Below are 25,826 nucleotides of genomic sequence, written 5' to 3'. Positions count from 1 at the left end.
ACCCAAAACCGCTTTTGCACCTCTACTGACTATTACTAGTATGTTTGGACAACAAAGTTGTTGATGTTGCTACCATTATTGGTGATAGTGCTGCTGTGAAAACCTATATAAATGGGTGATGTGCGCGAAAGTGTGTAGCCACTAGAGTCGCTGATGCAGGTACTAACAATAGTATTGTATATTACATTAAATGTCTCACTCGCACCAGTGGCTTAATCGCTCAATATGAAAATGAAAAAATGCAACGGTCAGTAAAAGCAATCCCAAAAGTAAAAATGCAAAAAATCTAAATTGTAGGAGAGAAACGGCATTTCATTAATGCTCATCGTTTAAGTCAATAAATAAAAGAGTTTTATACAAAAATTAGATTTTAATCCGAAATTGTACCAGGGCCTTTGACAATAATCCATGTCAAATTTCGTGAAGATATCTTGTCTAGTAAAAAAAGTTTCCGTAAAAGGACTGTAATTCTATCGATTTGTGTGACAGCCATATATTTTGTGGTGACAAATGAGCAGCTTCTTGCGGAGAATGGACGTGTGCAAAATTTTAAATAAATATCTCTAAAATTGAGGAACTAGTTCGCGTACATACAGACGGACGTGGCTAAATCGACTCAACTCGAATGCAAGCTCAAACTATAAGCATCATTAAAAAAAGTTTGACGAATTCCACACAGTTCCTTTAACTTGTCTTATCTGAAACAGAATTCGAAACGATTTTCTTGCCGATATTGTTTTATGTCAATCATTTCGCACGGTTGAATCTACTGGAAAACTTCCGTTACAGGATATAGAACATGCACGGCAAAGTCTTCCCACTTCCTATTTCCGCACATCTCAACAAGATGTGTCATTCGATTAGCAGTGCTGATGCCTTTGCGATATCGATTTTCCATTCGTCTGCTTGCTAGCCTTGTGCGCTGCTTTTTTGTTAAGGACAGGGACTTTACAGGGAAAAGCAACAAAAAAGTTATTGAATTTAATTCGGTAGAAGAGAGTATGCGGATGCCGCATTTATACCCCTATTAAGGTTTTTAACTTCATTCCGTTAAATTGAAGTTGAAGCAATTCAACTTCAGGTCAACCCAACTCCTTTTTGGTATTACAAACTTCAACAATTTTAGTCGAAGTTTTATTGGTGTTGCCAACCTTAAAACTGAAGATTTGACAAATAATTAAACAGAAGAAATTTCTAAAACGAAAACTAAGATAACTATGGTTGTTAAGGAAGGTTTTAAATACGCAATGAACACGCGCATTGGGTTAAACGCAAAGGACGAAAGAGGAGCAAAATGCTTCAAAAATTAAAATCTACTCAAACAATATATTCCTAGGAATAGCAGATTGTATCGTTGTCTCGTCCAGTTTCGGAATTTTTCTCAACGAGCTCAACAACTGTTCCACCTTTCTTTAATTTGTACAAAATAAATGATTCAAATAGTTTATAATCAAAATACTAAAAACGACATATTTATTTCTTCATCCAATTGCTGTTCATTTGTCTCGCTAAAACTAGATAAAAGCTGGACCGATATAGCTGATTTTGGGTTTGAAATGTTTATCGTGGTCCAAGAAGGTTTAAAAAGTAAGATTATATGGAAAAAATGCGAAGAAGATAAGGATACGAAAATTTTACTTGAGTTGACAATATAAATTTGAAAAAATATGATAATAATATTTTGAAGATTGTCAATGTTGTTAAGACATTTTGGCATTGCATTGAAATATTTTGATGATTGTAATTGATTGGAATCTTGGTTCAATTACATGAGGTTGTGCCGATAGCCCGAAACCAATTATTTGTCTAAAATATTATAATTCATAATATCAAAATCAGCTAATTCGTTTGGTTTTTATGATTCCAAAATGGGGGGAAAATCTCCAGATATGCAAATTGATAGTTTGGGACGAATGCACAATATCCCACAAGAGATCGGTGGAGTCACTGGACAGGACTTTAAAACATTTACGTGACTTCCAAAACAATTTTGGTGGGGTCGTGATTCTATTGTCAGGTGATTTTCACCAGACTCTTCCAGTTATTCCTCGATAAACTATTACTGGCGAACTAAACGCGTGCCAAACATAATCTAATTTGTGACGGCACGTAAAGAAACTCAAATTGGCGACTAACATATGAGTGTTTTTGCAAAAAGATCAAACTGCGATTGTGATTTCGAAGCAGCTGCTAGATATTGGAAATGTTAAGATTGCAATTGATACCTCCATCATATTAATAATATTTCCCTTAGATTTCTTTCGCTTCACAGACTCGAAAAAGGAGTTTATCTAACGTATTTTCCGGACAAAAAACAACAATATAATAGCCTTAATAGGCTAAGTGAATATTGCCGGCAAAAAACAAAAATGTCGATGATCTCAATGCCACAATTCAGAATTTCGCTCACGGAGAGCACTTTACTTACAAATTATTTGACACAGCTACAAACATTTTTAAATTTATTGGAATTGCCTGGACTACCACCACAAAATTTTTAATTAGAAGTAGGATCATTTGTCTTCATTCTGCGTAGCATAAATCAACCTCGACTTTGCAATGGAACGAGACTGGCTGTGAAGAAGCTAATGAATATCGTCATTGAAGCCAAGATCATCAAGGGGAAATACAAAATTCCACGTATACCGATGATTCCAACGACTTTAAGCGTTTACCATTTTCCGTAAGCCTGGCTTTTACAATAAGCATCAATAAATCGCAGGCCAGTCGTTGAAAGTTTACAGAATCAACTTGAAGTTTCCCTGTTTCGCGCATGTAGAATTATACGTTGCGTGTTCGGAAAACTATCATCTTTATATATTGACGCACCGCAAAAAAAGAAAGCTTTAAATTAATTAACTGTATAACCAGCTAATATGTACAGCAGTGGCCGTCTTTTGGCCAATATGATGATGATGATAACATAACTCTGTTGTATTTAACGTAGACAAAAATATTGTATTAATTTTAAATTTTTAACATAATTTTGTTACAAACTTGAATTTAAGATAAATAAACCACAAAATTAAACATATCATATTTATTTGCTCTTAATACAGATCTACAGAAATTTATATAAATAATTTTGAAGTTTACCGGCTACAACGTTTTCGTCTTTATGCGTATGATATGTTAACTGTATTGAAAAACTTACTATAATACCTCAAACGAATATGTAGACGATGACAAGCTACAGGCAGCATCTGTCAAATATTAAAATACACACAAAATTTGATAGAATACAAGATAACGACAATAATTTACCGTTACTTTTTTAGGTTTAGGATATGGCAATTGTTACAAAAACAAATTGCCCTATGCCGCCATCGCGTGACGCAATTCTTTTGAGTTGAGAAGTAGAAGCATAGAACAGCATGTAAATTGTAACAAAATAAACACTTATGTTAATTCGTGAAATAAACTTAAGTTATTAGTTTATAGTGGAAATTTTTTTCAAATTATTAGAATAATGTTGCGTGAAAATATTTGGGTCATTTTCAAATAAAGATACCATGGCGCTATTGTGCGATATCATACTTTCATAATTTTAAATTTCGATATGTTTTCTTTGTGTTACGATATACTTGAAGAATACGAATTTAGAAAATAAACGACGTTAACAACGGCAACAAGTTGGACAACGGTAATAGGGCCGAATATAAGTGAATGTACGATCAAGGAAAAAAGTCTACATACACATTTCGATTTTGCAATTTTGGCAAATCTGTTCCGAAAATCAAAAAAGTTCTTTAAAAAAAAATTATAATAATAATACATTTTAGCAACATGGAAGAAAAAAAGAAGGTGATTATATACTTAATTGTGCAGATTGCTGCCAGAAATAAGAAGTTGAATGAAATACGGAAAAGACGACAACTCAGATTCAAAAACATATTATGCGTTATTGCATTTTGCGTTATTGCATTTTGTATTAAATAAGAATAGACCAAAACGTTTGTGGAAGCACGTAAGCAATTATATCACTTTTTATTAAATTCCCACAACAAGTTATCCGCTTGATGTTGTATTATAGGAAAGGTACGGTAATTTTTGGGAGCTCGACAATTGCTTGCAATAGTGACCAATTTTTCAAGGAAAGCTTCAGAATGAGTCGTAAATCATTCACAAGTTTGTGTATTTAGCTAAAAAAAACATAATACTACATACAGGCAATGTATTCCTTTAGAAAAAAGAATAGCTATCGTTTTGTACGCCCTTGGTTCTTCTGCTGAATACAGAACAGTTGGAAGACTTTTCGCGGTTTCCAAAGCGTCTGTTTGTCTTATTCTTAAAGACTTTTGCCGAGGGGTGTGGAACATACTCTCGTCTAAATATTAAACTAGCTCGTTTCTCGCGCAAGAAAAAAAGTGACGAAGTGCGTTGACGGATTTTAAAAAATTGGATTTCCACAATGTCTGGGCGCAGTAGGTAAATTTGTGAATTTCAAATATTTACCCATAACATGCAAATACAATTCATTTCAGATGGATGCCGAATTGAGATTAGGCCCTCCGCATCTGATGCTGTTGACTATTTCAACTACAAGGGTTGGCACTCAATGGTTTAACTAGTCTTCGTAGACTACAGGTAAGTTAACAACATAAATGTTTTGAAAAATAGCATTTTTTTAGATATAGGTTCATATACATTAATGTTGGAGCGCCTGGTCGTTGTAATGATTCTCAAATATTCGAAAAATCCGACTTGAAAAGAATTTTGCAAAAACCCTCTGCTTAAAGAGAATGCAAAAAAAATTTTGTGACACTAATGTTCCCATTGTAGTTCTTGGGACTCAGAATTTCGCTTTACTCCGTTTTTAATGAAGCCCTATCCCTATAATCCAGGCACTAAGGATCACGAGAATATTTTCAATTACCACTTATCTAAATCTCGAAGTGTTGTGGAGAACGCATTTGGCCATCTGAAAGCAATGTTTAGAAGGATAGGGAAAGGCATTGACATCGATATTAAAAACGCAATGACAATAATAAAATGTAAAATGCATCTTGCACAGTATTTGAAATGAAATTAATGACAACATAAACACGAAATAGTTGCAAGTGCAAACAAATTTCGAAAGCGCCTGCCATCCTCTTTAGTTGCTTCAATTTCTGTCGCTATTCTCCTATTTGCCGCCGGTTATTTCCCCAAAAAACTCATTTTGAATGTTCACTGATACATTTTTTTCTTTCTTTTTGCAGGTTCCTCGTCTGCATCCTTTGGAAGCGGTAATTCTGCTTGGAAAATTAATCCAATAATCGAAGATCTATTAAACGATGACTCATAATCTTCTAAAACTTTACTGTAATAAATTAATTAATAAAAATAAATACAAACTAAATACAAATTTCTGTTTTGTTTCACTAACCTGTTTCCAAATTAAAGCTTTTATAGCTGCCGAGAATACAATTTATTTTCCTATAGAATTCCCAAGTCGTCGGGCTGCCACCAGATGGACCAACTGATTTCTTTTGATCTCTGTAACTAGGTTAATTTTTTGAAAATTTGCATATGTATTGGTATTAATGACTGTGGTGGTACCCAGGTAGTTCATCGTTAGGTTCGTTACTCAATAAAGCTGTTGCCATTTAGAGTTTCATCCTTATTTATGATACGTTTGGAATGCCAGCTTGAAATTTTTTGAGTTGTCAGCTGTTTTTTAATAGGACATTTTATCCTTTTAATGTTTACGTAGCGGTCAATACCAATTTGGAGGGTTGCTCCTTTTTAATTATGTACACTACACCTTTGCTTATTTTTTTCTTTATTGTCCATGCGTTTGCTGCTACCTGCATGCTTGCTATTGCCTGCAGCTTTGTTGTTGCGCGATTACTGCTTACTGCTGCTTCTGCTGAGAGCATTCTCTGCTTCGGTTCTACTTCTGCTGCTGAACACTGCAATGACTCATTTTTGTCACCGTTTCTTTTTATGTTGTTAGGTGTTATTACTGAATCGACAAAACTGAAACATTCGAAATAACTCAGATGGAGGCATTGGATAAGATAGCATATTGAAAGATATTGGTCAAGTAAAAGTTTCGTTCGGTTTTTATCTAAGAGATGGCGTTATTGTCCATAGTACTAGTGTTTCGTGTCGCATCATGTCATACTATAACGTGTTTATTCGCGCTAAAAGTTTGTCTTTGACAGTTTTTCGACTGATTTACTCAGTACGTTGTGAGCGCTCGTCAAAGATGGACACCAGCAAAGAGAAAATTCGCTATATTTTACAATTTTTCTTCGATCAAGGCGAAAAAGCAGCCAAAGCGGCTGAAAAAATTAATTTAGTTTATGACCACGATAGTATACGAACGTGTAGCAAAAAAGTGGTTTGCTAGGTTCCGTTCTGGTAATTTCGATGTCAAAGATGCATCCCGCGTCGGGAGGCCTGTTAGCCTGAAAACATTAGCGAAGCCATTGTACAAAATTTATATTAATTGATGTAAGCAAAAGAGGTCGTCTTGATCGTAAACCAGCCTATCAGGAAATAGTTCTCTAATTTATTGAATTCCTCCTTAAATATACGTTTAGTTAACGGGATGCTGCATCACGCCACTTGATACATATGTAAATACTTATATATAGTTTCCATATGTTAAATTTACATTTACATTTCTTATGCTAGGGTGAAACTACTAGTCTATAAATACAATGCTTAAAGGAGGAAACCATTATGCTGATCATTCAGCATTCAGCAATCAGCTGACTGGTATTGATTTGTGTCTTTACTAATTATGCGCAGGACTGCATTCTAATGAACTGAAATCTTGAACAGTCACCACTTTGAATCGCAAGTTCCGAGGCGAGAGTGTATTGCTGCCACGAATCCCTATGATTCTTACAGATGTGCCAATTGAATTTAAATGCACTCAATTTTCAATTAGATTGACATTCGATATGGCCATGGATGACATGATAAGAAACTCTTTAATTTGAGAAAGAGTTGTTAAAACTCATTATAACATTTGTCAATCATGCCACTGTCGAGAGAAAATGGATAGGGTATTTTAAAATAACTTTTGGGCATTCGATGTTATGTTAAGGTCTTCGGTTCCCGAATGGACCTATATCACGTATATACAGCCCTAAAAAGTGTATTCATATCATAAAATTTTTAAAACGTCATATAACATAAAAAAATAATATATAAATAAAAAAAAAACTGTAAAAAAAAACAATCCCTTCTAATATTATAAATGCGAAAGTCCGTTTGTTTGTTACGCTTTTCCGCAAAAACTACTTAACCAATCAGAAGGTAAGCTTTTAGTGTGGGATGAATGTACAATGTCTCACAAGAAGGCTATATAAGCTTTAAATCGGACTCTGCAAGACCTGTGAGACAGTACAGATATAATGGGAGAAATGGAGGAGTTTTATTCCTTAAAATCACCAAGCTTACGGTTGAGAGTTGTAGAACTCAGTCTAAAAACGAATATGAGAGTGCATCTTCATAATGATGTGGATTCAGGACTTTATGCTGAACTGTTATTGAAAATTGGTGATGGTTGTTTTGATGTTGATTCTGAAAGTTATGTATCACTTTCAAGAGAATATTGTATATTGTGTTGCTCATGTTTTACTGTGCGCAAGAGCAATATTAGCAACAAAAAATGAAGTTGTTAATAAAATCAACAATGACATTTTAAAAGAGGTGGAAGGGGAAATAATGGAATATTTATCAATGGATACAGAATTAAGTAACTCATATCCTGTGGAGTTTTTAAATTCGTTTGAACTGACAGAATATACTTGGCACTACTATTTTAACAGGTGTCGGTAAAGGAAAAAGTGTGTTCATACCTCGGATTCCAATTATTCCCACTGACCTTAAAAGAGTTCAGTTTTCCATCAAGCTTAGCTTTGCGTTAACTATAAACAAAGCACAAGAACAGACATTACAGGTAACAGTAGTGCATTTAGCAAAGTTATGCTTTTCTCATGGTCAACTATATGTAGCCTGTTGGCGTGAGTCTAATGCCCGGAATTTACACATACAAGTATTTGCACCCAACGGAAAAACGTATAATATAGTTTATAAAAATAAAGTAGTAAAGTATTGTATATTTCCAAATTTGAAACTTTATTGCATGTAGTATATTTTTCAAGTAGATAACCCCAGCAAAGCAATAAAATATATTCTTTCTATTGATCCGTTTATACTATAAAGATCTCTAATACTTATTTGATGGATTCAATGCGATCGAAGCCGCGGGTAAAAGCTAGTACATAATAAAATATCATGGTTTTATGATAAACGTTTTCAATTAAATTAGAAAAAAAAACTTTAGTTGCACGTTATTCAATATTATTTGTGTCGTTCCTTGAAATTTCGTTTCGCACTGCTTTTGATAGATATTTTTAGCGGGTTTATTTCTGGCATACCGCCTTTTTTGATATCAGCTGTTTAAAATTCCCTAATCTTCATAATCAGGAAAAGAGAATGACAGAAAAATTAGAGAAAATGAGAGTCTCGTATCATGTCATCCTTGCAATGGCGATGAATAACTCACAAGGACACACGTTGTCTGTTGGAGGCTTAGAATTGGGTATAACATGCTTTTCCCATGGACAACTTTATTTTGCATGTTCTCGCTTGGTCACACCATCCACTTTGTTTATATTCCCTAAAGACGGACTGAGAAAAAATAATGTACACTCCACTGCAATGATCTTTGTTTTTTCCCAATTGAAATAATTAGTAGTAAAAATATGAACTATTATCGATTTATAGGTATTTCATCCTCATTCTTCTCTTTCAATTATAACTACATCCCACAAACACATATTGTCAGTTATTTTTAAAAATATTTCCTAAAAATTAAGTATATGGCAAAACATTTTCCTGGTCAGTTAGGTTAGGTTCAGTTAGGTTAAATGGTCGATCATAAAAGGGGATCTCACTTGGACAGCTTATTACGCCGGTCCGTTGTGGTACTTAGAACTGTTATAAAAAATTTGTCATACAACTCTGACAATTTGCGTCTGAATAGATTTTTAATTTTGCAGCATGAATCCAGTTAGAACTTCTACGATTGCTGCTAAATTTGGCTAAAGGTTCAATAGATGTCTTACGATCTACTCTAGGCTAAAAGGACATTGCAGTCGCACAGGATCTGGTGGTCGACCAACGAATGATAAGCGCACGCGAGATGACAACGGAGATCCGACTCGGTGTGAGCGAGGTACGGGTGCCCCATCTTGCTATCTCATCGGCTTTGCAGTTTCCAACGATTCCGCTATGAGCGGGTCAGTTATAAAATATATATAAAATAGTTTAATTACCTGTTTTTCAATTATATTATTCGTAAATAAACGCAATAATGTTCAACTAGAATTGATTGGAAGCAGTTGTAATTTTTTGATATTCTAGTCAACCCCCCTGGCACAGAGTTGAAATCCGTATAACCACATAAAAGTTGAAGTTTGACAAGACTTCCACCGAAACTTTTTTTGACGGATTGAGTTAATATCGGTAATACCCAATTTTTAAACTCCAATAAAAATACAGTTGAGTTGAAAACAGTAATAGGGGCTTTAATATACTCGTACAGGGTATAATCATTTACTAACTATCAATTTATGAGAATTGAGCGTTTAGGCACAATTATCACAATTGTAAATATTCCCAATTCCTCACTACTAATAGGATGTACATATATCATGAGTTATGTAAATCAGATTGATTTTCATATAAATATCTGGAACATAAAGAAAAATTTAATAATGAAACGGAATATATGACCTACAGTAGATGTTCGGGGAAACTTTAGTATACCATCCCACGATTTCAGGGTTAAGAGGGGTATGGTTGGATAGAAGAGATTCTCCAGATCACGAATATATCCACCGGAAACTTATAGTTTTCGAGATATTTGCGTTTTAATTTGAAAATTTCACAAATTTTATTTTAAAGTTTCTCGATTTATGGTTAACTTTTCTTTCACTAACACTTCACTGCAATGTTTCTACATATTTATTTTTTATTATTTATTCAAATATTTGCTTTAAATAAGCATTTTATTTTTACACAATTTTCGTTATATGCACAATTACAAATGGGTTCCATGTTTACAGATAATAAGTGTTGCCATATCCAAACGAATGAAAGCAATCAAAATAAATAAAAAACCAATTATATGCACAATATTTACCAATTTAATTTGAATATGAAAATAATGACAAAACAGTCAAAAAAGAAACGGTACCTTGTTTAGTTGTAACAATATCCGTTATAATCCGTTATAGAAAATGAAGTTTAAAGAGAGTGATATACTTTCATTACTTTTTTTTTGGTGCGGAAAGAAGTTTGACGCGATTGAATTATGAACACCCCGGTGTGGGACCGACCAGAGTTTCCGGCGACCATAATTATATATATTCGTGATCTGGAGAATCTCCTCTATCCGACCATACTCTTTATCTTAACCCTGAAATCGTGGGATGGTATTCTAACGCCGACCCAAGATATCAAATATGATTGCAAATTGCATTTTCTGTTTCGTCGATTAAAGATTATGGTATTCATTAGCGTAACTTTTCATACAAAGTTTCACCAACAGCTGACATTACTTCCTGCCTTTGATACTCGCAATTATCAAGAGTATGAATTGTTCCCTTCTGTTCAAATATCTTTGAACATATTTATCATAGAATATGCCGAGACAATACATACGCATGCGTTACGCATGTTCGCATTAAACTAACATTTTCTGAAGTGTATTAACTGCCAATCGAAACCAATACAAACGAAATTTCTCACATCCCGAGTATCTTGGTTTATTGCTGAAGTATATTTAAATATACCTAATAAATAGAATTTCGTTGCACTAAAACCGAAATAAATTTTAATTCGAACTCCAATCAACTATCAAAGTTCACGATGTGGATATTGTAGCAGGCTTAACTCCAACTCAAAAATCGGAACCGATATACCAAATATAATCAATATTGCGCCTTGCCACCAAATCAAGGTCTAGATAATCACCACAACAACAACAAGCACAATTCATGATCCCTAATACAATTCTTTATCGGCTTTAATTCTGATTTTGCCATCTATCAGATTCCACAAAAATAATGAATATAGGAGATGTAGATATTTAATTATTTATGATTAACTTTGATCCTCATATTTTCATCTCTCCATCTATTAACATGACGTGCTAATCTAATAAAATAAAATTATTATACAACTCTGTGAAAAAAAAATTTTAAAGCTGTATTGATTTTTTTGCATAATTCCTATGTTTTTGAGAGTGCTAAGTCCGAAAATTACTTTCAATTTGTCGTACCAGTTATCTTTGTTAAACAAATTATCATCTTAAAATAAAAGATAAATGACTAAAGAAATTTATTTATAATTGTGAAACAAAAATTATTTTGCAAGGAAGCATATCCTGAATGTATTGATGAAATCGTCCATCTTGCTCTTCACCCACATCTCCAAGATTTTCTGGAAAGTAGTCGAGGTGGGAATGAAGAAAATTTACTTTTAAACTCATTGGGCAACCTAAACAATGAAATGGTTTAATATTTCATTGACAATTTGTTTGTACTTAAGGTCTTTGTTATTTTCCATAATGGTTGTGATTAACTGTGGATTAGCCATAAACCGTCGAATATCTGGACCAACTAAAACATCTTTTTTCAACATTACCTCCAAGAGACCTGGAAGTGACTTTACCAAACACTCCATTAATCTCAGCTTTATGTAAAGCGGTAATGAAAGAACATAATGAGGAAGTACCTAAGTTTCATGCGGGACGTTCTTTTCGCTAACTTTGATATCTAAACCAGGAGAGACACTTCCGGCAAAAGTAAGATTTTGCTCTTGAGCCGCGATCCAAGCAACTCAGCAGCGTTTTTGAAAAGATTTCTTATGAAATCATTTTCATCGCACAGGGTAAACAACTTCGGACTGCTGTCATCTTGAAATTTAAAGCTCGATTTGTCATCGCATTCAGGTATCTTCGCGAATCTCTCGCAAGGGCCTTGGGCACTGGTATTTCGGCCCTATGATAGGTAGGACGAATAGCTGTTTGCAGATTTGGGTATGAATTTAACTGCTCCCGTTTTGAATTATACCCTTTCACATTACAAGAGCAAAAGTAACAACCATATCGTTCTTTTATTCGCGCCATGCCATAGGGATCGCATATCGGAAAGCTTTTATCTTGTTCTTAAACTAATTGCGAAGGTCTTCCACACACTGTTTATAGTGACTAGAATACGTACACCAATCATCAACTGTTTAATACCGTAAAACTGTATTTATGAATTAAAACCAAAACGCTAAAAATGGGCAAAATCAGATAATAACCACTCCCAATATAATAGTTATGTTTAAAAATTCCTTTAAAGGATGTTTTTTTAGTTTTTTTAAACCATAATTTATTAACAATAATACTTGTAGTTATTAACTATAAACATTTTCAAATTCAATTTGATTAAGTACCACTATATTCAGTACATTCCGACAGTACCATTGGAAAACGTGCCAAGAGAACATTTACCAAATGTATACCGTTGTATAATTGAGTTAGATTGAAATTACGTTGAATAATAATAGTTGAACAATTTTCAGCCGAAGATTATGTGATGTCATTCGATCACCGAGTATATTTAGATAATTTACGTTTTCATTTTCATCAACAGTAGCGAATGATTTAAAATACGTCTAATAGCCTGGCAACAACTGTTGTATCTGAAAACTAATTTCGTCAACATTAAATTTTTGGCAGCAATGTGGCCAGTTGTGATCCAAACAATTAATTTTTACTTTCAATAATATACTCTCAATAAATCAAATTTTTTTCGAGATGCACTGCGTATTTGGTTGCAGTTCTACTTTACCATTCCTAATATATAGCAATTGAATTACTTCTGAGCGTAGATCTGTTTGTAATTGTTCGCATATCGCGTCGCTCGTCCATAATCTAACAAAGTAGCCACAGTGCCTTGGCGATGCAAATGTCAACGCGATTTTCTGTTGCGACATTAAAAAGGTTTCACATGGTGCATCCTAAAAAAACTGTCTTGTTCAATAGCAACAATCAGTATAATACATACATTGATACGAAAATGACTGTACTCTTACAGTAGCTATGTATTATAATATTATTATTATTTGTTTATTTTTTTAAGTAATAAACTATTCAAATGATTCTTACATGAATTTGAACACGTGCTTATGATTTGGTATCCAATTTTTGTATTTATGACTTGTATTGTCTTTTTACATAATGAAATAAAAAGTATCCTACGTCCATCCCCTGCTTCTAAGCTACCACCCTCTAATTTTCTGTCAAATTGCTACAGCCGCTTTTGAGTTATAAATAGTGTAACTAACACAACTTTCTTTCTTTGGTTAATGATTATATACGGTAGATGACAGTTACGACCGGTATACAAGTATATTTAAAAACTGTCAGGGGTGTTGTAGAATCCAAGACAGATTGAGATAGTTGTTAGAATTGCAAACCATGTTTCAATGATGTCACAGAGTCTGCTTGGATTTTCGTCTTTTCGAACATACTTAAAACCAATATTCGAATCAGCTGTTTGCTAATGTGACAAAACTTGCATATAAATAAATTTGGAAGCAATTATTTTTAATTTTACAATGAGTTCCGCTATTTTAGCTTTTATTTTGTTGGAAGCAAATGCAACGAAAAAATTAAAAAGAAGATATTAAGGATCACAGTAATCCACTTGATGCACCAGGGAAATCGCATGTGAAATTTGGCTTGCATTTACTTGTCTGCTTGTATTCACGTTTACCTTACAGAATCATATCACATTATCGACTGAATAAAGACGCTTTAAGTGTTAAATTACGTTTATTATGTTTTTTAAATGCTCTTAAAATATCTAGATTTTTTCCATAAACTCAATCGTTCTGACTTTCTGTGTTTTCTTCTTATGGTTTTCCCTATAAAAAGATAAATAAATTCATAATAATATAAATTGATTTCTTAACTTACATTTCAAATCTGTTAGCGACTATCCTCTAGTTTCATTTCTGATAACAAAACCGATAAAATTGATTTCCGTGACACCCAAACCCGTTACAGTTTCTGTTTCGAACGTCAAACCAATAATATCAGAATTCATGACACCTACTGCATTTTTATCGGTTTCAGGTCTGATTCCGACAACTATTAGATTCTACAACACCCCTGAGTAATCAAAATAAAGTTGTTCCTATTTATTTATTAATTTAAGTAAGTCTCAAAAATTAAATTAATAAAACTTTGCGTTTAGCAAAATAACCTCACGTCCTGGAATTTTGGTGTGTATTTTTTAGTTTTCAGAACAATTAAATACATTCAAATCAGTTGAAAACTTCCAGACACCATTCTTGTTGCAGATCTATATTATGATCATTGAAAAGGTTATCGCGATTATGTACGTATGGAGTCGATTCTTAGCAAAAAATACACTTCAGTTTTATTATATTACTAAACCAACCCATATTTATTATATACGAATTAGATCTATGTATAATAGAAACATTAAAACTAGCACAGCTAACATTAAATTTACAAAGCCTAAAACGCAAGAACGAAAAAAAAAATACATAACTCACTATATGCAAGTAATTAAACGTAGAAACAAGAAGTATTGCGGGGACAATATTTAAATCTCATGAAATTTGGATTACATTAACATCACCACTGTGCATTTGTTTCTCCTTTAACAGCAATTTGGCTGGTTCGCATTCACTAAGTACACTACATTCGGCTACCGTTGGCAAGGTTTGAATAGCTTGGATTGATTCCGCTTCGAAGAAACTATTTAATGCATTGTTTTGTGATGCTGGCGTGTCGAAGTTTTGTTCAGCACTTATTTCTACATACGTTGGTTTTACTTCTTTAAGTAGTGTTGAAGAATCGAATGCCTGACATGACTGTGTTATTGACGGCCACGTTTTACAACACCGCATATCATATTCGACGTGCATATATTTCCGTTTCGATTCCTTCATATTTCTTTCACGTCGCATCTGCACTTTTTGAAAGAATAAATACTCAACGACATATATCTCAACGATGACATGCACTACAAAGTTGGCAGCTCCATAAAACAACATCCAAAATCGAAAGCGGAGACTGTTAGGTACAACTAGTTGGAAAAACTCTCTTATCCATTGCGAAGGATAGCATACTAAATAACAAACAATCGCAAGATTTGTAACCAATGAAAGACAGAACGGAATATTCGACCAAATTGGTTTTCGATATGGCGCTCCCTTAGAATATATAAATGCAAGTATAATATACTGAAAACTGGATATCGCGAACATAGTGTAGTTTTCGTAGCATCCTAAGTGATCTTCATCACTGTGTTTGAAAGGAACAAACCAGTCCTGTTGATGCAACTGAAACCAACCTATAAATAGAAAACACAAATTGTTTTTACAATGAAATTTTGTTTGAAAATTAAGTGAGACTACTTTATGAAGCCAAATACACGCTTTAAGAACATAGAAAAAATTTGTGTAAATGTATGCTTAGCGAAATGTATATAAAATAGTAATTATGTAAATAGTATTGAACACATTTCGTTTTATTAAAAAAAGGAATAAAGCTCTCATAACAATATTGCAGAACTAAAATGTTATTTTTCTATCAAATATGTGTAAAAACTATCTAAACCATGGCCAAGATCAGAACTCTGTTACGATTAAAACTTAAACGGGATGATAAAAAATATAAAAAAATTACCTCAATTACCTCAAATAAAAATAAAATTTTAGTTCCAAATACGGAATTACAAAGTAAATAAAAAAATGTTTAGCCAAAAACCGGATTAAAATTTATAATTGATTTTTAATTCCAAATAACGGTTTAAAAAAAACCAATTTTAGATTCCATATGATTAAGAATAAAAAATTTAAACTGTTTCAGATTTAACATTTTTCGCGCTTGCGCACTTCGTGTTCTACTATATTCAATACTCTAGAACAATGGTCGGATAACTTACACATTCAAACGATTTATATATTATCAAATTTGAATTCTTCAATTTTTTAATATTAAAATAATTTTTTTTTTTTTTCAAAAAGAAAATTAAAAAATAAAATTTCAAAAAATAAAATTCAGAGCAGAAATACATATAGAACCCTAAGAAAATAACCCTTAAGCTCTTTTAGGAAGATTAAAGCTGTGGATAATATCAGAAATTTTATATTTAATAAAAAACATATTTTTGAACTCACCAGCTATTTGGAATCCAACTACGACAAGCAAATGCAATATTATTGATGCTAACGGAGCTAAGGAGATAAGTGAGCTTAAAGGAACTTGTTTAGCGAGTGGTCCAACGTACGCTCCTGTTTTGCCGAAAAAAAATGCGAACACAGATATCAATCCCAAATCAACATATAAATACTGTTTATCCGTTAAGTTGGAGTCGATGGAGTATAATATCATAACTGATATAAATTGTACCATAGAATAAGCAGCCATATATTTAAATATGCCAAATGATGTAACTAACGCAGCTCTTCCTTCCTTGATGACATACGGCACACATTTAATTGTTGCATTGCGCGATGTAAAAGGTGACGCAATTGCAGACTCGGTTTCGCTTAGCGAAATACCGGTATGTGCAACTTTTAAAGCACCACAATCGTTTGCACCATCACCACACATAGCAACGCAGTAGTCAAGCTGTTGAAGATCTATAATTAAAGCTTGCTTTTGTTCCGGTGACATGCGTGCAAAAATTGCTCCACGTACTATAAAATTTTTCAATTCATTCGGGAAATTTTCTCTCACAATCTGCCATGTTCTGCCAATCATTGCGAATCTGTAATTGTTGCGCCAGGTAGGACGATGGCATTTTTTCTCGTGTTTACAGCTAGCCAGACCTAATTCTGGATCTTGGTGCGTCCATGTTTCACAGGTCTCAACACTGGTTAGACTATTACTGTTTGGTAGTGTCATTGATACACTACTTAATGATGTGACATCACCATTAAATATCTGGTAATTCCCTGAAGCTTCGCAAACTCCATCAACAGAATTAGCAGTCGATGATTGCAATGATATTATATCCGAGATATTTACTAAATCTTTAGTATTATCTTCAGAACCACCTATATCAAGTGTGTAATACAGTTCATACGCATGCCGTTCTTTCTGAAACACCTGTCGTGCGTTTACAGTGACAACCGCTTGGTCCGCTGAAACAATACCACAGTCACGAGCTACACTTATCGCCGTCAACAAATTATCTCCAGTTATCATAACCGTACGTATGTTGGCATTTGTCAATGATGCTATCACCTCACTTGTGTCCGGTTTTAGGCGATTTTCCATTACAACGAAACCAAGAAACTCAAGATCGCTTTCAACTATTTCACGTGCCAAACGTTGTGCCTTAATATAACTCATTTTGGGACTAAGTGGTTTAAAAGCCATTGCGATAATACGGTATCCGCGTTTTGCAAAAAATGCTAATTGTTGTGAGTAATTTTCTGGCAAACTGCTTGGTTGGCAAAGCTGCTGCAACATCTCAGGAGAACCTTTACAATATACGTTGAAATTTGAGCCACTTAGACGGCGTGTTATAACGGACATCCGCTGTAAATTCGAAGTGAATGGAAACTCACGAACAATACCATGATCATTGTTTGTTTCACCATTGAGTAAACCAACGTCAGCCAATAAATCGTCAATAGAAGACTGACGTTGTACTGAAACATCCCTAGTATTCGATTTCTCGTGAAGAATTTCTTTAAAAAAAAAAAACTGAATAACTAATTTTGTATTTACTATGTAAAAGTTATTTACCTTTCTTTGGTTGCCTTACGATAGTGGGATGAATAAGACTATACTTTTGACTGTCCGGTACATTTTTTTGGTCTTCTAAAGTCCAACCAGTAGACTCAAACATCTTCAAATCCAGTGGGTCACCCATCAGTTTTCCGTTCACAATAGTTATTGAATGGCATGTTACCATCCCAAATAAAAAATTATCATAAGGTAAACGCTCAATCTGTTTGATAGGTATCTGAAACTCATTTGTAACAGTTTTCGGAACTACACCCCACATGTCTAAACCTTCTTCCGTAAGAGTACCTGTCTATAAAATTTAAAGATTTAAATATACACAACTGTTCCACAAAGCAACGTATTTTATTGTCGTACTACCTTGTCGAAACAACAGCAATCAATACTACCAGCAACATTAATGGATCGCGGAGAAATACAGTATATATCTTTTTTCTTAAGGCGCTTTTGTGCATAAAAACGGCCCACAGTCATGGCGGCTGGTAGTGCAGGTGGAACAACAATTGTTATAAGATCTAAGGACTCCACCGCAATTTTGACCGCGTCTATACCTCGTGATACCTAAAATATAACACCAAATTGGATTTACTGAAATGTCTACAATGTATGGCTAGTATAATAGCCTTTTCCCGCAGGAGTTACTTGATCAATTAACCGGCCTTTGCTCGATTAATGCGATAATTTAGAACAATTTACCATATAAAATAAATCAAATACAAATAGAGTTGAAACTACAACTCTACCGGTTGTTGTCCACGCTGTATATTTGTTGTGTGTTTATTGATAAAATAGCAATCAGCAGATGAATAAACAGCTGCTGTTTTCGGAATTGTTGTTATATTAAAAAGTTTTACCTTTCTTTAAAAAAAAATAAAAATTCAGTGCACAATCGACACTAAATTGCACTTCATCAGTTTAATATTATTAATAGACGCATAAAAAGCGCATTCAATTGCCAATTGTTTTCCATTAACCAACTTCTCAAAAAAGTTAACAAATTTATAATAGCCTATATCGAGCCTAACGTTAATCGAGTAGCCGCCTGTGTGAAAGGCAAAAACTGAAGCTTTCTGAATTATAATCTTAATGTACTAAATTAATTTAGCTCTGCAAAAAGACTAAAACGCAGCAAATTGTACAACATAGTTTCGCTAACCATAAGAACAAGTGTCAATATTTTAAATATTTACAATGCTTAGTCTGTTATAATTTTATGAAACTTTTTTCACTTTTGTCGGTACACTGAACTACACTGTTGTATTGCTGAATGTTGCTTTAGCTTTTTCCACCTAACAGTTTTTCGTAAACTCTGAAACTAATCGAGATAGACAAAGAGAATCAAAATGAGAAGACGAGTTAAATTCCAGTCTATCAGTCCGTGACTTTACTATCGCCAGTGATTACGTAAGTGGAAAAGGGTACGGTTGTGAAGGTGTTTTCAGTAAATTCTGTTAATCCGACGCATTTAGCAGTTTTTAAGACTTTAGGCACATAAAGCCCGGAAAGGATTCAATGCCAACACGGATCAGAAGGACATATAGTAATTTTGCTCAAAGTGTTGGTATATTAGTGACAAAATTAATTTCTTACTCAACAAACATAGTTAGATCAACGAAAAGAGAGCACTAACCGGATAAAACTCAGATCAAACTTTGTTAGTGCTATCATGCTGCATAATTGAAATTTGAAATAGAGGATCAACGAAGGGAAGTAATCCTATTCTTAAAAACTATTAGGCAAGTAGGCGTGGCCTCATCCCTTATCAAAAACCCAACCCTATAATATTTCATCACGCAGTGTAATAATGGGTAAATGGGATGATAGTGTGTATACCATACAAAAGTTATGTTCGGAACAACTGCGTACCAAATTTGGTGCACAAAACTTTTTTTTTCAACAATTAATTTTTATATTAGACTAACTTACCCGGCAAACGTTGTTTTGCCATACACGAAATTTTTAGAAAATATTATTTTAAGAAAAAACTTTTAAAAAATAACTAACACATAATTATAATTGAAAGAGCAATGAAGATGAGATACATCTTAAATTCCAATTATTGATAGCTACCTATTTCTACTACTAATTATTTCAATTAAAAATATTAGTATCTTAACGCAATGGATTTTACAACATTTTTGGTCAGTCTGTCTTTAGCGAATACAAAGAAACTGGATGTTTTGCTAATGGATGTCAATCAATTGGAAATTGAGTGCGTTTAAATTCAGAGTCATAGGGTTTCGTGGCAGCAATAAATTTTCGTCTCGAAACTTGCTATTCAATATTATGGCTTCGTTATTGTTTTCCTTTAATTTTTTAATAACTAATCTTATGCCATTGCAAAACCGTGGTCCCTGGCAACAACTGTTCTATCTAATCCATTGATGTCAACATTTTTTGCTGCCAAAATCTATACTTCTGCTAGCCAATCTTTTATATTGTGTGTACATACAATATTATCAGTCATCGAATCTTTGTGATTATCCCACAACATTTTTGATCGGGCCAGGAAACATGTCGTCGATACTATAGTAGACAAATTTGTGTTCCTGTGCAGTATAATGCTGTTTCAGCAAGCATAGTCCCACTGATTGTCATCTTCTAGCAAGCTTAGTGCAATGCATACATTTTTATACATTGAATACTGTTGCCGATTTACTTTACGTATATCTTGAAATGTTAATGGTCTGGTAAAATTACCCAACAATAGTCACAGACAAAACACATCACCCAAATTATAATATTTGATTTGAATAATGCTTGAACACAAAGACAACGGCACGACAGGAGTGCACGACAGACAGATTTAGTTGTCGACAAATGTCGTCTTGAAGCCAGCTTCTTGTCCATTTTAAAGACAGCAGCGACATATGAAACAGCTGATGTACACAATTTTGTTGTTGCCGTACTAAAACTTTTCATACATTTACATACAGTTAGAATTTTCAAAAAATGGATTTTTGTTTTTATTATTTTTTTCTTAATGTATATAATATACACACAGAAAATATCATATCGTACCGGTGAATATTTTCGAAGTTACACACAAATTTGTAAAGACGATTCAGAGTGCTTGGAAGTACGATGCCGGAGCGGCAGCGACTACCTGAATAGTGTTTTCAAATTCGGTGGCCAACATTACGCGAAAACGGCTAAACCGATCAGTCTCAAACTTTAACACGAGCTTCTTAAATATATTTTTTTAGTCATTAATCTAAGATTTTTTCTCTCCGATAAATATTTTTTTTTTTTCAAATTTCCCTTTTTCTACTTCAAAAATTAAAGAAATGGCTTATTTTGCAGCTCAACAGTTAGGAGGGTTATTATAAAAGCGCCTCATATAAAATGTAACAAATTACAAAAACAAGTAAAGACTAGGTCTTCCTCGGGTGTAACCGAACATTTTTATACTCTTGCATCTTCCAAAGGTCAAAGCCGGCTTAATACCTTCAGGTGTTGGCAAAACTTTATATTAAAAAAAAATGTTGCTAAAGGGTTCAACTTCAATCAAATTTGGTATCATATTAACCTAGTCCCAAGGTCATAGACTCAGTCGTTTTACTATATTTTACTTCCCGTCGGCGAAAATTATACTAAAACTAGATAACCCCGTCCACGCGTTGCTGTGGCTATCACTTCCAAAGTTGAAAATGATTAATACTAATTTCCTTCGATTTGTTATTAAACACAAATAAACATAAAATATTATATGTTGGTTTTTTTATTTTATTAATTTTATATTCAAGTATGAAACAAAATGAGTAATTTTCAAAGTTGTTAATAGATAACGTTTGAAATAGTGAAATAGGTTGATCGTTCTTAATTTTTAACAATAATATTTATAGTTTTTAATTATAAACATTTTCAAATTCAATTAATTAAGCTCTATTTTTATCGTACGTTCTGACAGGTGGAAAACGTGGCAAGAGGACCATTTCTCCATTAAATTTTCCAGTCAAAATAGTTGCTACAATAATATTTCTTGTCATCTTTTTGTTTATCGAAGTTGTACCGTTGTATAATTGAGGTGAATTGAAATAGCTCTGAATAATTTTCAACCAAAGATTATGTGATGTCATTCCGAGTATATCTAGATAATTTACGTTTTCATTCACATTAACAACAGTTGCAAATTATTTAAAAAAGACGATTCTATGATATTTCCTCACCAATCTAAAGCCAAATCGGTTAATCCGTTCATACGTTATAAATATTGTACTGCCAACACTTCATTTCGCGCTTCGCGTTGCTCATCAGTTTGTTTTGCTCTTATATATCTTCGACCTGCAATATTTCGAGTTCTGCGGCCTAAGTTTGTACGTCTGCTTGGTGGCATTTTTAAAAACGAAAATCCTACTGAAAATAAAAAATTACTCCCTTATATTTTCTGTTTAACCATGTATACCAAATTTTAATATTGTGTAGTCATCAAGAGTTACCAAAATCGATATTAAGCTGTGAACTTACCGTAATTAACAAACACTTATTAGCAAATTTAATTAAGTAACCACATTCCCGAACAAACGATGCTCTTTCAATATAGTCTATGGCTGTGAATGACGATGACATTCGTTACGCGCGTTTTTTAAATAATGCAAAATTATATATATTTTTTCAATCTATCTGAGACATTTTTTTAATATTCTCCTTCTACAGAGTATTAGAAACCCACAAAAAAAAAACAGCCAAATCGGTCCAGCCGATCTCAAGTTATGGCGTGACAACGGGAAACGGTTTTTATTTTTATATATATAGATAGATTTAAGGCAGCAATTTCGGTAAAAAAAATTTAAAAAAAAACCGCCATTTTGTCAACAAATTTTATTTTGCTTATTCCTTTGATTAATTACTAGATTTAACATTACCTTAACGAAATCTGTGGGGTTTTTTAATTTCTGATGATCAAGTTCAGAGATATAGTGGTCACCGCAAATTGTCTTTTTTGAGAAGAGCTCCCGGAGATCAGCTGTAGCTCTTTTCCAAATAAATATTTTTAAGAGTACTAAGTCTTAAAATATAGTTAAAATATGTGTATAAATTTTTGAATCAATAAATTTAAAAGTTTTTTGAAAAAAACTTCTGAAAAATTCACTTTTTTCGGCCTTCTAACGATATATGACCCCTTCATCGAAATTTAAATATTTTGTTCAAAGCGTTTGGTTTGCTAAAAACATAAGTATATAAGTCGATTTATTTGTTTTAAATTATCAATTGTTATTACAAATGATATATCAGAGCTATTTTATACTTCTGTTGAAAAGATAACTTTATACTTGTTACGAGCTTTGAATAAGGGAAAACTTTAGTTTAACATCCCACGATTTCAGGGTTAAGAGGGGTATGGTTGGATAGAGGAGATTCTCCAGATCTCGAATATATATTATATAATTATTTCCGTCGGAAACTTATAGTTTTCGAGATATTTGCATTTTAAGTTGAAAATTTCACAAATTCCATTTTACAATTTCTCAATTTATGGTTATCTTTTTTTTATATTATGCACTTATTATACACTAACTTTTCACTTCAATGTTTTTACATATTTATTTTATATTAAATATTTAAGTATCTGCTTTAAATAAGCATTTAATTTTTACACAATTTTCGTAATACGTATGAACAATAACAAATGGGTTCCATGTTGTCAGATAATAAGTGTTGCCATATCCAAACGGATGAAAGCAATCAAAAAAATATCTCAATATAAATCAAATGAGAACATTTGTATTCGTGTCATTCCCTAATAAATATTGTGGCGAACACGAATACCAGAACAAATCAGAATCGACGATAAACTGCCAGAAGCAACTAGACAGCGAATGCGTAGTTGCCAGAATTGTAGTAGCGATCTTGTGTTAAAAATTTACTATATAAGGGCTGCCGGATTGTGCAGCAGAGACAGTTTTAATTAGAGTGTTGCCGTGTAAAGAGCAATTAAGCTCTAAGCAATAAGTTGTGAACTCGAATATCGAGCAATAGGTGTTAAGTTGTTGGAATTAGAAATTAAGATAAGTTTTTATAGCCATTAAATTGGGACTTTTATTCAACAATCCAGTGATCGAACTCAAGAGTGAGTTATAGTTAGACGATTTATCGAGAAATCCGTTATAATATTATGGGTAATGTTATAAAAAATTGTGTGTGAGTTATGCTGTGTCTGGGACATGAAGCAATATGTAGTAATGAAACTACGGTATATGAACTACAGTATAAATTAATAAGATACGAAATATGATTTTAATACAACGCATGGATACTGAAATGTACTTTACGAGAAAGATTGACGCCAAACGCATACAATTGAACCGTCTGCTACTATTTTAAGTATATTATCGAATACAATTAACCCTATCCGAAAATAGTATTTGCCCACCGTATTTTGAAGATTTTGGAGTTCACAATCAATACGTTTAAAGAAAGTATGTATACTTATTTTTTTAATTTACGAGCTTTTCAAACAGAATAATTTACCAAAAATGTACCTTCCAAAAATGTTGCTCTTTACGCATTTTCATTTTTTCAAAGTAATATTTAATTTTACACTTTCTTGTTGTAAAAAATTCTTTAGGAATTTACGTTATCTGTTCAAGCATGAATATAATAAGATAATATATTTATAAGTGTCAAAAATTTTATTTTACAAATACTTTGAATAGTGTTTCCCAAATATGTAAACTCAGGTGCACTTCTCAGTGTACCGACATATTTTGCAAATCTACTTAAGCTATCGCAACAAACTGTGCAAACAAAAGGCATTTCTGGGTGAGTATTTTAATAAATTATCTCGTATGGCGCGTATTAGACGAATAAGTCTAAGTTTAAATATTCTTATAATTATAAAAAAAAATTTTACTAAAAAATTAACATTTATTACGTACCTTTGTTATTAAAGTATAAATAAAACCAATCAAGGCAATTAAACCCAAGCATTCAATAAATTTATAGGAGTCCTGTTCAAATTTATAGTCAATTGGCGGTGGATAGAGTATTGAACGTATAAGACCACCTTTAGCTGTTATGTTGCCAGTATTAATAACAATCGCCAAGACTTTTTCAGAACCAATATAACGCGTTTGTATAACTTTTGTTCCACAAAAGAGTGTATGTCTAGCATGTTCTTTCTTATCGTAAATCAAATCACGTTTCATTGGTAATGGCGTTTTGGTTACGGGCACGCTTTCACCTACAAAAAAGAATGTATATTGTAGTAAATAATATATAATATATACGGCAAATAAAAACCTGTAAGCATTGATTCATCAAGTATGCAATTGCCTGATAAGAGCACAGAATCGCATTGCATAGTACATCCGTTGGTGGGTATTTCGATTACATCGCCAAGAACTAGGCATTCAGTGCCAATTTCACGAACTTCTCCAGCCTCTGTTACAACCAAAGCACAACCTTTATTTATTACAGATTCTCGCAGTGAATCCTGATTCTATATTTAAAAAATGGCAAATCATTATTTGGAACTCTGGATTTTTCAATTAATATAACAAGAAAAAGCGTTAACTTCGGTTGCCCCGAAACTATAATACCCTTTACAAAAAAATAAAACAGTTTCCATGCACTTGATTTTGATCGGTCATTTTATAATATAACTGCTAATGTGTCATTGTGGAATCTAAAAAATTTATTCGGAGCTTATAGTGTTACATTGGACAATAAACCACACGAAATTTCATGAAGATATCTTGTTAAATAAAAAAAATTTTCCACACAAGATCTTGATAGTAATCGTTAGATATATGCTTAAGTGGTCCAATAATGCTTAAAGTCCAATATAAAAAACTTCTTCGGATATTTTACCGTTGTCTTGGGTAATAACCTATGCGAAATTTCGTGAAGATATCTTGTCAAATAAAAAAGTTTTCTATAGAAGAACTTGATTTTAATCGTTCTGTTTGGATGACATCTCTATGTGATAGTATTTCAATCTAAAAAAATTTCTTCGGATATTATAGCGTTGCCTTCGAGAATAATGCGAAATTTCGTGGGTGCGCTCGAGATGGCAATCATCACAGCA

The 25,826-nt window shown here is 33.0% G+C and overlaps 1 protein-coding gene, 2 long non-coding RNA genes and 1 pseudogene across 13 annotated transcripts in view; 2 read left to right on the top strand and 2 right to left on the bottom strand.

The window, feature by feature from the left end:
- The first annotated feature begins 18 nt into the window (after window positions 1–18).
- Window positions 19–3,034, top strand: LOC118683860 (uncharacterized). The gene is made up of 2 exons (XR_011397284.1): window positions 19–159; window positions 2,255–3,034. It is a non-coding gene; the product is annotated as an uncharacterized lncRNA (long non-coding RNA).
- Window positions 3,035–3,786: 752 nt separating this feature from the next.
- LOC138858202 (uncharacterized) lies at window positions 3,787–4,585 on the top strand (annotated as a pseudogene).
- Window positions 4,586–14,445: 9,860 nt separating this feature from the next.
- anne (anne boleyn) overlaps window positions 14,446–25,826 on the bottom strand; it is a 53,835-nt gene continuing 42,454 nt past the window's right edge. For all 11 annotated transcript variants that reach the window (XM_014239327.3, XM_036378316.2, XM_014239322.3 and 8 more), the window contains 6 exons: window positions 25,040–25,238; window positions 24,676–24,980; window positions 18,158–18,358; window positions 17,798–18,089; window positions 16,219–17,739; window positions 14,446–15,389 (listed from right to left, as the gene is read on the bottom strand). In XM_014239327.3, the coding sequence (XP_014094802.1) occupies window positions 14,644–15,389; window positions 16,219–17,739; window positions 17,798–18,089; window positions 18,158–18,358; window positions 24,676–24,980; window positions 25,040–25,238 (3,264 nt within the window). In that variant the 3' untranslated portion in view covers window positions 14,446–14,643. The remainder of the gene's footprint in view (window positions 15,390–16,218; window positions 17,740–17,797; window positions 18,090–18,157; window positions 18,359–24,675; window positions 24,981–25,039; window positions 25,239–25,826) is intronic.
- LOC138858002 (uncharacterized) lies at window positions 21,503–24,669 on the bottom strand. The gene is made up of 3 exons (XR_011397259.1): window positions 22,265–24,669; window positions 21,967–22,150; window positions 21,503–21,887 (listed from the first exon to the last, which is right to left on the bottom strand). It is a non-coding gene; the product is annotated as an uncharacterized lncRNA (long non-coding RNA).

Source organism: Bactrocera oleae, chromosome X, assembly GCF_042242935.1.
Source record: "Bactrocera oleae isolate idBacOlea1 chromosome X, idBacOlea1, whole genome shotgun sequence".
NCBI lineage: Eukaryota > Metazoa > Arthropoda > Insecta > Diptera > Tephritidae > Bactrocera > Bactrocera oleae.
This window is presented reverse-complemented; position numbering and strand designations above follow the sequence as displayed.